This window comes from Arvicola amphibius, chromosome 10 (genome assembly GCF_903992535.2).
Source record: "Arvicola amphibius chromosome 10, mArvAmp1.2, whole genome shotgun sequence".
NCBI lineage: Eukaryota > Metazoa > Chordata > Mammalia > Rodentia > Cricetidae > Arvicola > Arvicola amphibius.
In genome coordinates this window covers 81,207,159-81,221,636 of record NC_052056.1, presented here as the reverse complement: position 1 = coordinate 81,221,636, position 14,478 = coordinate 81,207,159, and the positions used below count along the sequence as shown (strand labels likewise).

Here is a 14,478-nt window from a genome sequence, read left to right as displayed (position 1 = left end):
ATGCCCCAGCAGCAGAAAACAAGGGATCGAAAGAGTCCTCCTCAAGGCAGCCCTGCCTTCTTCAAGCTCCCACCTCCCTACCAACAGACAGACAGACAGACACATGTAGGCGTGGTACCTGCCATTCTTTGCATTCCTCATGGCTGGAGAGTTCAAACAGCGTGACGGCATTGTAGAGCTGCCAGAACTGGAGACAGGAAGACAGGCAGCACTCACCTGTCAGCTTCCCTGCAGACCCATGTGGAAAGCCAGGGAGATGGACCAGGCCCCCCGGCATCCAAGACCAGCTACCCAAAACATTGACACCCCCATTCTATGGAACCACAAGTGTCTCAGAGACAGCAAGTCTGAAGAGCCAGCTCTTTCTACCTTTAGTGTCCCTAGATTCTGCGGAAATGGGGGCGGGGTGGGGACTACCTGAGATTTTCCACTTCTCCTTCAGAGAGACTGGCCCTATCCTGCACTATGGCCCCAGGAAGCTTTGAAGCTCAAGCATTAAAACTATCACAACAGGGAGCCAGGTGGGGGTGATATTTGTATGGGGAGGGGTTATCTCCTCCCAGATACCCGGGGACAGATACCTTGTGAGGGAGGGGAGCCCCAAGGATCTTCTGTTCCCAGGGGTCATCCCTGACAGGGGTACCCACATATAGAGGGACTCACATGGCCACAGAAAAGGAAAGGCAGGAGGAAGGTGAGGCCCCGCCACATCCAAGACTGGAACCCTTCTGTGGGGAAGAGTGAAGAGGTTTAGTATGTGTGACTACTTAAAAAACAGCACCGTCTCTTTGTTGCCCAGGCTGACCTCAAACCTGTGGGCTCAAGTGGTTCTCCCATGTCAGCCTCCCAAGTAGCTGGGACTTCATATGTGTCCCACCACACCCGACCTAACATCGTGTACATTATAAAGTTCAGACAAGAATATGGGCATTTCCATGGAGAGGCCTAGCACTCTGCTGCCACCACACTTGGAGCTGAAGCAGAGGTCCCCAGTGAATTATGAACAGCAAGTAGGGTAAAGAAAGAACAGCGGCCCAGTGTTGAGGCCTGGAAGTCTTAGGCCCTCCTGATGCTGTGCCTCTCCTGCAGAGTGGTGGCCCGGTCTCCCCAGCTCTACCTGTAGCCCAGTTACTCACCGACCGTGAGGTCCAGGTGGTTCCTCTCCCCCAGGGCTCGCAGTCTGTAGAGACAGCCTCTCTGGTAATAGTACTGCAGGAACTGAACACAGCCTGTAGGGGGAGCACAGCGCCCAGGCTCAAGGAGAATATACCCAAGGCCTCTCCCCCAAATCCAATGCCCTCAACAAATTCAGGCTAGTGGGTGGGCTGAGTGGAAGGGCAGAAAGAGCACCCTGGTGACCTGCTTTTTTATTTTAATAAGTCACTGCAGGTGTACTTCTATGTCTCTACCTCATTTCAGCAGTATGTTTCCCTCAGCGAGGAGCCACCTCCCCTTCATCTTGGTCTTAATGTTGCGTGTTGCTCCCAGCATAATCTCACATAGCTTGCATTCCAAAAAGCATCTACTGAGGGCCTACTGCTAGCCTAGGAAAATTCCAGTCGTTCTTAGTCTGGTTGGTGCTTTGATGGGTCATTACATGTCTGAGCTGTCCGTACTGTAAGTAATAAAACATGTTCAGACAAGTATGAAAGACTGTGTTGGGGCAGGAGATAGATGACCTAGACTTCTGGCCAGAACCCTCTCCGCCCCTCCACACAGGTGAGGATGGATATCTTCTGGGGACCTCCTCATCAGTAAAATCCCTTGGGAGACCAGGTCCCTCCTCCTCAACTGGGCTTGAGTACTCACTCTGAAAAATGGAGAACGCTAAAAACTGATTTCGAAACTTCTGATAAATTAGTCCATTAGGCCTTGAAAAAACACAAAGGTGGGACACACTGTGAAACCAGACATTCTCTTAGACCCCTTTTTTTCATTCCAACAGAAAGGGAAGAAAACTTTCCAAAGGTAAAACAAACTCCCAGATTCCTGTCCTTTGTCCTTGGGCTGATCAGGCCACATCCATCACCCTTTCCAGAATTAAGGGACATCATGGTCACTCTGATTCCTCGTGCTGCTCCCTGTCACCTCTGCCCCAGCCAACAGAAACTGTGAAATAGTCCCTGGCAGCGGGGCCTCTAACCCAGTTTTCAGTTCATACTTGCTTTCTACCCAACCCGCAAGTCAATTTTGAGAACCCTTCCCCATGTACCAGCTGCAGTTCTGGCTCCATGGGAAGGGAGGTCAAAGGGCCCAGTGAGGGATGACTCACCAGGTCAGCATCACTCCAGACAGGAACGTGGAGACATAATGGTGAGACACCCACCAGCCTTTGATTCTTGGTGAGAACAAGAGAGAGAAAAGGGTTCAGATGGGGAGAGAAATGCAGACACCTGCTTCCTCGCCTCCGAGCCTGCAGATGGAATAAGAAATGGGCCCAAACTACTTGCAGATTAGCCCAGGGACAGATCCCCAGCACGGAGATACTCCAAGCATAATGCTGCCCAGGGTCCATGCTGGACTGAACTATGTGCTCAGGTTCCTATGCTAGAGCTCAATCCCCTTGTGCCTTCCAGCAAGACTGCATCTGGAGAGGTACGTGAGCTTAAGAGGACACAAGGGGGAAGCCTTCATCGACCATCTTTGACCTAGTGTCTCTGTAAGAGAAGGATCAGGAAGACCAGGGCACAGAGGGAAGGCCATAAAGAGCACAAGATGGGAAGGTAGCCATCTGCAAGCTAGAAGAGTCCAGAAACCCACACTGATGACACCTGGATCACAGACCTGCAGCCCCCAAAGCCATAGAAAAGCAACGTCTGCTGATTAAGATGCCCAGTGTGTGATATCTCATGGGAGCCCTGTAAACAGACACAGGTCCTTCACTTCTACCCAAAGGCCTAAAATAGTTCCACAACCCCCACTAGCAACAGGATTCTGGTTTTCATTTTCTCAGGAGGCAGAGGCAGGCAGATCACCTGAGAGTTCAAGACCAGCCTAGTCTATATAATAAGACCCTGTCTCAAAAAAAAAAAAAAAAAAAAAAAAAAGTAGAGGGACCATAAGGGTCTGCCATTGGGAAAGGGTGCTAAGGCTTTCGTTGCAGTAGGAAAGTCCGTTGGGTGCAGCTGAATGGTTCTATGCTGCTGTCACCTCGACCGACCGAAAGCAGGTAACAACATGAATGCAATAATGGTCCAGGAGCTGTGGCTGTTGAGAGAAGTAGCCTGAAGCCAGGCCTGGTGACACAAGCTTGTAATCCCAACACACAGAAGGTTGCGACAGAAGGATCTTGAGTACAAGGCCAGCCTGGGCCACATAATCAAACCTTGTCTCACATATAAAGAAAGAGGAGCTGGAGAATCGGCTCAAGGTTAAGAAGAGCACCTGCTGTTCTTCTAAAGGACCTGAGTTCGGTTCCCAGTACCCACGTTAGGTGTCTCACAGCCACTAAGGGATCCGACAGCTTTGGCCTCTGTCTTAGTTAAGGTTTCTTTTTTTTTTTTTTTTTGGCTTTTTCGAGACAGGGTTTCTCTGCAGCTTTGGAGCCTGTCCTGGAACTAGCTCTTGTAGACCAGGCTGGTCTCGAACTCACAGAGATCCGCCTGCCTCTACCTCCCGAGTGCTGGGATTAAAGGCGTGCGCCACCACTGCCCGGCTTAGTTAAGGTTTCTATTTGCTGCAACAAAACATCATGACAGTACACTTCCACATTGCTGTTTATCACTGAAGGAAGCCAGGACAGGAACTCAAACAGGGCAGGAGCCTGGAGGCAGGAGCTGATGCAGAGGCCATGGAGGGATGCTGCTTACTGGCTTGCTCCCCATGGCTTGCTCAGCCTGATTTGTTATAGAACCACGGGCCACCAGCCCAGGGGTGGCACCACCCACCTGATCACCCACTGATCACTAATTGAGAAAATGCCTTACAACTGGACACATGGAGACATCTTCTCAACTGAGGCTCCTTCCTCTCTGATGGCTCTAGCTTGGGTCAAGCTGACACACAAAAGCAGCCAATCCAGCCTCCCCAGGCAGCTGCACGCATGTGTTCATATTGACATGCACACACACACTCCTACACATGATTTAAAATTACAAGAGAAAGAAAGAGGGAAAAAGAAGCAGTGAGTCTAAATGCCATCCACATTGACGTGACAGAGGGGATCAGGACAAGACAGTTAGTTACTCTGTCCCCAGCACCGGCTCAGCCCTAACACAACCCTTTGGCCATTCGGCATCTAGAAGACCCTGGCTCTACTTTCCTAACAGTAAAGGCAGTTAGCCAGGTCCTCAGACTTTCTGCTCAACAAGCAACCAAGAGGTCTGGCTGCCCCTCCCCAGAGCTCTGCAAGGCCATGCCACAAGCCTTCAGAGCCTGGCCACCCCCAGGCTCCTTTGTCTGCACAAAGCTCCCATGAGAAACGCCCTCTCCTGGTGTGGGAGCAGTTCGGGCTTGATAGAGACCCTGGGCAACAAGCTTGACTGAGCAGCAGCTTTTAATTTCACAGCTCACTGTGCCCAGAGCCTAGCTCAGACAGATGCCACCAATAAACACAGCTCGGCGACACTAGAAACCAGAATCCACTTTCTTCCCCAGCTCCATGCTCATGAGCAACCACTGCCATCGTCTGCATTCCCTAAGGCTCTGGGCCGGTTCTGTGCGCATGTGTTTATGTAACAGTTTTCATCATAATAGAATTCAGATACTAAACAATTCAGTGGGTTTGAGTCTTTTCAGAGCTGTGCCACCATCACTATAATCACCCTTATTAGACCTGGACCTGTCTGCTATAGATATGCAGCTTGCAGGGAGCTTGTAGGCTCCAGGAGGAGCAGGTGACCTGGCATCTAGAATGTGGAGACAGAATGTACTAGTCTCTGGGCACTGTGTGGGAGAGCTCACTGCTACTCCCTGCAGGACAACATCAGCCTGCACACATGCAGAGCAGAGGTGCGCCAGGCACTCACTGTTCAGTACCAAGTAGCTTCTGGTTTTAGGCTTTGGATTTTCAGAATAGCTGGAGGCTGCATTAAAGACTCTCTCTCTCTGCCCGCTACCTTCTGGATACATTTGTTCTAAGTAAGTATAGCCCCTAAAAAAGCCAGAGGGAGCCAGGAACCATGACTAGATACATCTAGATACATTTGTTCTAAGTGTAACCCCTAAAAAAGCCAGCTGGAGCTGGGGACCAAGGCTGGCTCCTTGGAATAAGTCAACATGATTGCGGATTCTTCAGTCATTCTGGCCCAGAAGAAAAGGCTCTTTTGCCACTTGCCAATCATCAGTATTTCTGGTTCCCAGGCCTTTGCTTCCTTAAGGGGCAGCACCTCACCCAGGCAGGGATTTGAATGGAGATGTCTGTGCACACAGAGTGGAGCCAGCCCTCTGGGTTCTATAGCCCTCCAAGCCACAGTGATTGGCTCAGAAGTCAGCAAGTGACTCAAGCCTCACCAATCAGAAGTCTGTCTCAAGACCCCCACTGGCTCTGTGGGAATGACAGGAAGGCTTCTTTCTACAGAGAGGTTGATGAGATAGGGAGCCAGCCTGGGCTGTGGGGAATGAAGTGGGGGGGACGCTATTGATCTTGCTATTAACCCTTCATGCCTCCTTAAACTTCCCAGATAAAGAACAGTCAGTGCCATTCAGATTTAGTCCATTAGGTGGGTTTCCAACACTTGAAAAATGCAAGGGAAAGCTGACTGATTATAGAGCTAACGAGTGCTGCCTGTGGTGGAGTGTCAGACTCACCCAGGACTGTCTGTTTCAAAGTAAGACAGTCATCCCCTACCACCCCAGGCCCACTCTCCCTGACTTCCTTCTGTTTCAATTCTGCTCTGTTTCTACAAAACAGGGTAGAGGGGAATGTGCTTCAAGGAGCCTACCCTGGGCAGCAGGTCTCCGGGAGGCCTGTGGCTCAGGTCTGCTGTCCCAGGACACCTAGGGATCCCCAAAGATCTCTCCTCACTGAAAGGCTCAGACTTCATTCATCTCAGCCAAACTTATGGGTGTTTACCAAGCCAGCCCTGCACAGGTCCTGGACGGTTAAGGGATAAGAGAGGGTCTGGCATGGGATCGCTCAGTGGGAGGGGCACTTGTTGCCAAGTCAGACAACCTGAATTCAATCCCCAGAACCTTCATGGCAGAGGAGATAAGATTTCCATGGGTTGTGCTCAACCTATATGCACACGGTGGCGTGTGCATGCCCACACACTCACAGACAATAAAGTAAATGTAAAAAAGAAATCAAGACACACACAATTGTGTATGCACACCCACATACACAGAGACAATAAACAACTGTAAAAACTTAAGATATACATGGTTGCAGATGCATGCCCACATAGACACATAATAACAAAATTAACAAATGCAAAAAAAATTTAAGATCCGCCAGGTGGTAGTGGCACTTGCCTTTAATCCCAGCACTTGGGAGTCAGAGGCAGGCAGATCTCTGTGAGTTCTTCAAGGCCAGCTTGGTCTACAGAGTGAGTTCCAGAATAGCTAAGCTTACACAGAAAAAACATCTTGAAAAACAAACAAACAAAAATTATGACGCACACAATTGCAGATGCATACCCATATACACACAAACAATACATAGACATTAAATGAACATTTAAAAAAATAAGATGCACAGAGTTGCCCACCTGCCTTGCCCTATGGCCCCCACAGACTGGCCCTAGCTCCTGTGGTTATTCTAGAAGCTAGGGTCCACTGGATCTATTCCAGGCTCCCCTTCCCCAGGCCTGGAGAAACAGTTTGACCATGACATTGTATGGGAAAGCCTCTTTTAAAACATCTGTGGGTGATCCCTAGAAGAAAAGATTGAGTTACCTCAAAATCCCTAACCCAGTGTCGCTGCTCGGGGAACAAAGTCAATGCGTGATGGATGGTACATGGGTGGTACATGGGGGCAAGGACACGGCAGACCTGCACCCAAAGCACAGAGTTACGGATGCAGATGATCATCCCCGCTCCAAGGATCCCAGAAAAGTCCCTGCTAAACTAAAGCACGTAAGGCGTGGCTCTGAACTCCATACCCCTGACACCTCTAGCACCCCTGAGAAACCTCGTCCTTCCAGGGGACCCTCTGTAATTCTGCCCTTCTCTCTCTGGTATGATCCTTCCATAGCTAAACATACTAAAGCAAACATGGAGGCAGAGTAATGACTCCAACATGAAAACTGCTACCAAACACCACCCTCTATTAAGTGTCTAACCCTCCATCCATCCGTCCGTCCATCTATATATGTGTGCATGTGTGTAACTGTGTATGGGCATTTGCCCAAGTACTGCACCCCCTGGAGCTGGAGTTATAGGCAGTTGTGAGCTGATGGCTTCTGCCGTTCACCTGAGAGTCCATAGGTGGGCCTAGTCCATCTGAGCCTGCTTATTTCTATGTGTCCATGTGTCTCTGTGCGTTTGCCTTTAATCCCAGCACTTGGGTATGGGTGCTGAGAATTGAACTCAGTCCTCTGTGAGGATAATATGTGCTCTTAACCACCGGGCCACCTCTCTCCAGCCCCCATAATACTCTTAAGGCGTACAACAGAAACAATGGGACTGACAGCAAGTTCACGGGGACAGGGAGGCAGCAGCTAACCAGAAAAAGGGGGGAGGTGTGAATCCGGGTGTGGTGGCACATGCATTTAATCCCAGCACTCGGGAGCCAGAAGGAGTTCTCTGTGAGTTCAAGGCCAACCTTGTCTACATAGCGAGGGCCAAGCCAGCCAGGGCTACATCATGAGACCTTGTTTCAACAATAACCACCAGAAAAAAGTAGAACAGTAGCCAGACATGGTGGTACATGCCTGTGATCCCAGCAAATGAAGTGGCTAACGCGGGAGCCCAGGCTGGCTTACTGCTGAAGACTCTGTCTCAAAAGACAAAGAGAAAAATAGTAAATAAAACAGGGACCAGATTGATTTACAATGTGAGGAACTCACGGCCCAGGTGGTGCACGGATGTGACAACGGTGGCATAAACAGGACAAGAATGAGGGACACTGACCTCATCTGCATGCTACAGGTTACATTCCTAAGCACTGCTGTGCCCCCTGCCAGGCTGGCAGAACTCCTTACGTTCTGGCTCAGTGTTCCGGGAGAAAACATGCAGGGGTAGAACCTGCTGCAAGATAGCACCAAGCAGAAAAGTGGGACGGTGTCACATGACTGGGGGTTGATAGATGACCCAGTTTTTGCGGGGAGAGGAGGGGCTCTTTGTATAGTCCTGGCTATCCTGGAACTCATTTTATAGACCAGGCTGACCTCGAACCCACAGAGATCCTCCTGCCTCTGCCTCCCAAGTGCTGGGAGTAAAGGTGTAAGCCACTACTCCTACAATATTTCAAATATTTTAAAAAATATTTTAATTACACTTATTTATTTATTTAGGATGGGATAATGTATGGAGGTCAGAAAATTAACTTTATAGTTTATTCTATCCTTCCATTCTGTGGGTCTCAGCAAGTGAAGTCAAGTTGTGGTTTTGTGGCAAGAGCCTTTACCCACTGATTAATCTTGCTAGCCTCAAGATTTTTTAAAAATCATGATCTTTTAAAAACTTTTTTAGGGGCTGGAGAGATGGCTCAGTGGTTAAGAGCATTGCATGCTCTTCCAAAGGTCCTGAGTTCAATTCCCAGCAACCACATGGTGGCTCACAACCATCTGTAATGGGGTCTGGTGCCCTCTTCTGGCCTGCAGACATATACACAGACAGAATATTGTATACATAATAAATAAATAAATTTAAAAAAAAGAGTGAACAGTTGAAAATAACTTTCTATTCATAAAATATTCAAAAAAACTTTTTAAAATTTATCATTTTATGTGTACAGATGTTTTGCCTATATGTATGTATTGTTCCACATGTGTGCCCAGTGTCCTCAGAGGCCAGAAGAGGGTGTTGAATCCCCTAGGACTAGAATTATAGAAGGTTGTGAGCCATCATGTGGGTCCTCTGCGAGAGTAGCAAGTACTCTTAACTACTGGGCCATCTTTTCAGTCCCCCAAATCTTGGATCTTAACTGGGATCCAAGACTCTGCTCAGAGGCAGGGAGAGCAAATAGAAGAAATAAAAGTGGCTTCTCCTGAATGCAGAGCCACCGGGAACCTCCTCCTGCCTAGACTCATACTCTGACACTGAGACATGGTGACTCTCCCAAGGGACAGCGAAGCAATCGAAAGAGAGGCCCTGGCCTGCCCAGTGCTCCAGAGCTGCTCGGAGACACCCTGAAAACCTCATCACTGGTCCACTCTCCTCCTCACTTCAGCAAAAACCACTCATCCTCCCAGCAACAATGTTCCTCCGGGACCCACCCCCACTCCTGACACCTCCTTCTTTCTGCTGATGGACCTAGGGGAAGATGATGCTCAAGTGTGGGGAACAGAAGAAGCTCTGAGTGACTCTGTGCTGTTATCATGACCACAGCCATGTGGAAGACCTCCAAGCCTCAGACCCACGAGGAAATGGCAAAGCCTTCCCTCTTGGTCCAAGCACAAATACCAACAGTCGTGTGTGGAAAATATCCCTGTAGCTTCTTCCCCCAGGACTGAAGACCACTCCCCTATAGAGACCAGCTAAACCTTGGACCAGCTGTATACCATAACCCTGCCTTTCTTTATCTGGATGTAGTAACCCCCACTCCTTGTTCAGCTGTATGCAATAATCACAGTTCCGTTCAACTCCGTATTATAAACACAGTGAGCTTATGGTTCTGCCGTTCACCTGAGAGTCCATCAGTGGGCCCAGTCCATCTGAGCCCGCTTATTTCTATGTGTCCATGTGTTTCTGTGTGTTTGCCTTTTCTTCATTCCCTCAATGTCCCAGTCAGCTCTGTCCCTGGAGCTACGATGGACGCAGCATCCAAGCCTGGCCAATCGCAGCCTTGTATTCTCTGGTGACAACGACTGGTTCAGAGACAGGCACGGAGTCCAGCCAGTGCCTGCACACAGCTAATGGGACAAGGCTGGGAGACTCTCAGGAGAAAGGAAATGTGCCGTTTGCTAGGAGTAATGGTGTAAGCCCAGGGTTGTTGCAGCACCCTATATAGAGCCCAAAACCCGAGAGCACAGAATGGGGTGGGGGTGAGAGATGGCGAGAAACAGTATCACTCAGAGTGCCTGAGCCCCGAATGAAGCCTTACCTGGCGTCAGTCCAGAAACCTGTTTTTATGAGAGACGACAGATTTCTAATGACATGAAATCAGACGGACTAGGGTTTCTGTCGCTTGCCAGCGAGAGGCTGACTGTAAAGTAGGTGACATTACACCAACAGCATCAGGCATGGTCTCCCCCACCCTGGGGTTGACATTTCTCTTTGGCTCCCTCTTCCCCCAACTGACCATCCCCACAAGCTGGGCTTCTAGGTACCTGGAGCCATTGCTGATGAGAACGCTCTCCCGAATGGTCAAAGTGCAGTAATACCACACGAGCAGGAAGTTGAAGATTTCATCTGTCACCCTGGTTGGAAGAAACAGCCCCCAGGGAAGTGAACAGCATGAGCTCGCCCCTTGTCCTGACAGGACAGCCAGGACCAGAACTGCCAAGAGTTGGCACCAGTTCTTGGGTGTCTCCTCTTGCTCACACCCAGCACCTGTGCCATCTCTACCTGGTCCCACCTACATCTGAAGAAGGTCTAGCAGAGGCGCCCTCCCTCGCCACCCAGCAACTGGACTGGAACAGGTTTAAGCTGGAAAATGTCAATGACTGATGATGACCACGTGACAGAGCCGTGGAAGAGCTTGCTAGGAATTCAGAACCAGCCCGGTCCTGTGACATCCTGACCTCTCACTTCCAGCCTCCAGAATGGTCATAGAAATGTGTTTTTGTTGTGTGCTCCAGTTGGTGAGATTTTGAGAGATAGATTAGAGACGTGTGTCTAAGAAGAGGGGGAAATGGGGATGTCCAGGTTCCAGGTGAGGTTTAGACAATGACGTCCTGGGAAGAACCCAGCGGCCCCAGCTAAGGGCCTGTGACTGCACACCAAGAACTCCTCTCTCTTCCAAAAGGGCAGATGAGCAGGCGTTACTTGTGTGCGCAGCCTTTGCCCTCAGGGGCATGAGTCAGGCACTGGCAGCACACAGGCATGAACTAAGAGCCTGCAAAGGCCTTTGTTAAGAAACTCAAGTAGCCAGGCCAACAGCTGGACTCTCAGCAAAGTGTGTGCAGAAAGCAAACCTGGACACTTAGACCAATGCATGAGTCATACTTGGCTACCCCCTCCCCCTTTATGGCAGAAAACCTAGGCAGAGAGGAGTGGATCAGACCAGGCAGGAGGGCTCCATTCTCAGCTCAGCTCGGTCTGCCCTCCCTCTCTTTTCAGTCAGGGATGGGCAGACACTGAGTACTAGCACACATAGTGTGAGCTAGCTGAGTGGCTACCCTACAAGGTATGGCCTGCTGCCACTGTCTTAACAAATGGAGGAATGAGATTCCACAGGGAATCTGCACGTAGACATAGCCATTCAGTCTCAAAGCCAGGATTGGAATCCAGGTGCTCTTTTTGTTCTTGCATGCGTCCATCTTTTATTGATCTGTTTCGGAGACAGGGTCACATGCATCTGACTCTGGCCTCCAACTCTCCTGTAGCCAGTGAAGACCTTGAACTTCTGATCCTCCTGCCTCCACTCTCTGAGAGCTGGGATCACAGGGGTGAACCACTGGACCTGGCTTATTCAATGCTGGAGACTGAACCAAGGTCTCCTTGCATACCAAGCAAACACTCTCCCAACTGAGTTACGTCTTCAGCCCTATTGATTTATTTATTATGTAACTGAGATGTAATTCGCATACCGTAAAATTTTCCCTTTTAAGGTATGTAATCTGAAGGCTAGGGAGTGAATGCCTTTAATCCCAGCACTTGGGAGGCAGAGGCAGTGGATCTCTGTGAGTTCTAGGCCAGCCTGGTCTACAGAGTGAGGTCCAGGACAACCAGGGCTACAAAGAGACCCAGTATCAAAAAATAAATTTAAAAAATTTTTAAAGAAGATGTAATTTGGCATCTTTTGTTCATTTTCTTACACTACTGACTAATCTCTAATGGAAATGTTGGTACCCATGGACTGTTATTCCCCACTCCTGTTTCCCCTGTCAAGTTCTGCCCCTCATTATGTGTCATTTCATATCAATGGACATACATAATATGTGGCCTTTTGTACCGGCGCCTTTCACTTAGCATGATGTCAAAGCTCACCCATGCTGCAGCATGTCAGCATTGTACTCCATGTTAAGGCTGTCAAATTCCAGCGTACAAATAAAACCACACTGGACTCGGTCAGTTACTACATCATGAGGCCCCGCCAGCAGCTGGTCGGTGAGGCTTACTAGATGGATTTGGTATGCCACTTCCTGCCAGTCAGAACTGGTCCTTACCAACCCTATCCTAGCCACGGACTGAGGAAACAGAAAGACTGTTTCCTTGAGGACTTCCTGGCTCATACTGTGGGTACTCCACCACACTCCGCCATGCCCCATTACCTGTAGTGAAGGACAAAGCGGCAGGCCACAGCACCCAGAAGCAGGATTATAGTCAGGTAGAGCTTGAACTTCTCATACTCGTCCTTGTATGCAAACCTGACATGACAGACACCCCAGGAAAAGTCTCATATTGCTACCTTCCCGCTCTGACTCACCAGCCACCAGCCCTGCCTCCGCCGCCATAGTCTGCCCATCGATCTACAGCAGAACCTGACCTTCAGCTAGTGATGTCTAGTGAAGGGGAGCGCACCAGCTACAAAAGGGCCCTGTCCCTAGGCTTTGGGGCAGTGCTGGGGACAGGCAAGGGTCAAAGACTGAAGGCCAACGCAAATATAATTTAAAAGACAAGATCTCTACCCTCACCTAAAGATTGCAGCAGAAACAAAGACCAATGCAACCTGGAAACAGCACCTCGACTGGTTGGGCAGGACTCTATTCTCCAGGACAGATGCCATGATAAGGTGTAGGAATTGGGGGTGGGGGGGTCCTAGCAAACCAACATACTGACTCTTGGAAAGGAAGGAGAGAGCTCCCCAAGTGCTCTCCCATGTTGAGGAATATTATTTTCAGGTGTGTGACTTTTGTTTATGCTGCATTTGTTTTTGTTTTTTCTTTTTTAAGATTGATTTATTTATTACGTATACAACATTCTACCTCAGTGTATGCTCGCACGCCAGAGGAGGGCGCCAGATCTCAGTACAGATGACTGTGAGCCACCATGTGGTTGCTGGGAATTGGACTCAGGACCTCTGGAAGAGCAGCCAGTGCTCTTAACCTCTGAGCCATCTCTCCAGCTCTATGCTGCATTTGTTTAACTCTGCCAAGCTGTGTTACTGTGCTTGTCTAAAATGCCTGGCTGGCTGGCAGGCAGAGAGGATAGGAGGAGAAATCTGAGGAGGAGAACAAGGAGCAAAAGAACAAGGAGAGGAGAGGAGGACATCAGGGTCAATCACCCAGCCAGCCATGGAGAAAGAAATAACAAAGGTATACAGAAATAGAGAAAGATAAAAGCCGAGAGGCAAAAGTAATTGGGTTAATTTAAGTTAAGAAAAGTTGGCAAGAAACAAGCCAAACTAAGGCCAGGCATTCATAAGTAAGAATAAGCCTCTGTGTGTGATTTATTTGGGATCTGGGTGGCGGGTCCCTCAAAAAGCCAAAAGAATAAAACATCACACACCACTGAGGTGGGCAGGGTCAGAAAGCCAGATGGTCAGAGCCTCAACTGCTAACAAGTTTGATCCATGCAAAGTCTGTCCCTGAGTAAAAGGAAGAAGGGCGGCTTCCTGGCGTTGGTCAGGATCCGGGCATACTCACTTGGCCTGGTTGCTGAGGAGAGTCACGTTGACATTGCCAAGGACCAGATTCAGGTAGAGCCTGGAAGGAAAGACCTGTGAGGGTGCAACCAGTCCTTTTCAAGCTTGGTGAATGCACACTGAGTCTCATATTAGAAAACAGGGTGCTGAGCTAACGGTCCAAGGGGCCCCACCACGGCTGGGAATAATGGTTAGCCAGAGAGCATGGCAGCTGCATACGGGACAGTGTGACCATCTGCCTCCCCACTGAAGCTAACACACAGGCCTTATCTCCCACCCTCCTTGGCAGCCAGGCAAGAGCAGATGACTAAACATGCCAAGGACATGTGTGTGCCCACAAACATGCACACACATAAATAAACGCAGGAACATAAGCATTCATTTTCCACTTGGTATACATGCTAGAAGGGTATGTTGGGACCACAGTGTATGCTGTTTGCTTAACTGTTAGAAGACATGGCAGCAGCTCTTTTTGTAAAAAGGGATCGTTTACTTCCTTTCCTCTCTTTTCCCTTCCTGAGGCTGCGATGGTGGGAACAGTCTTTGTCCTCAGGGAAGAAGACAGCTACTGAGGGGCAGAGAAGCATCAGCCAGAGAACTACAGGCCATGGCTCTTGGCCTCTTATCTCTGATTCTTCGCCTCTTCTCTCTGATTCTTCATGACAGAGAAGTAAACTCTCACACTCATG

At 49.3% G+C, this 14,478-nt stretch overlaps 1 protein-coding gene across 4 annotated transcripts in view; it reads right to left on the bottom strand.

The window, feature by feature from the left end:
* Tmem120b (transmembrane protein 120B) overlaps positions 1–14,478 on the bottom strand; it is a 42,938-nt gene that overhangs the window by 3,533 nt on the left and 24,927 nt on the right. For 2 of the 4 annotated variants that reach the window (XM_038346817.1, XM_038346818.1), the window contains exons 4-11: positions 13,791–13,850; positions 12,477–12,572; positions 10,371–10,460; positions 2,273–2,338; positions 1,810–1,871; positions 1,137–1,229; positions 664–728; positions 119–187 (exon numbers count right to left, since the gene is read on the bottom strand). In XM_038346817.1, the coding sequence (XP_038202745.1) occupies positions 119–187; positions 664–728; positions 1,137–1,229; positions 1,810–1,871; positions 2,273–2,338; positions 10,371–10,460; positions 12,477–12,572; positions 13,791–13,850 (601 nt within the window). Of the gene's footprint in view, positions 1–118; positions 229–663; positions 729–1,136; positions 1,230–1,809; positions 1,872–2,272; positions 2,339–10,370; positions 10,461–12,476; positions 12,573–13,790; positions 13,851–14,478 lie in introns of all 4 variants that reach the window. The other 2 variants (XR_005287256.1, XM_038346819.1) reach the window with 2 other exon arrangements.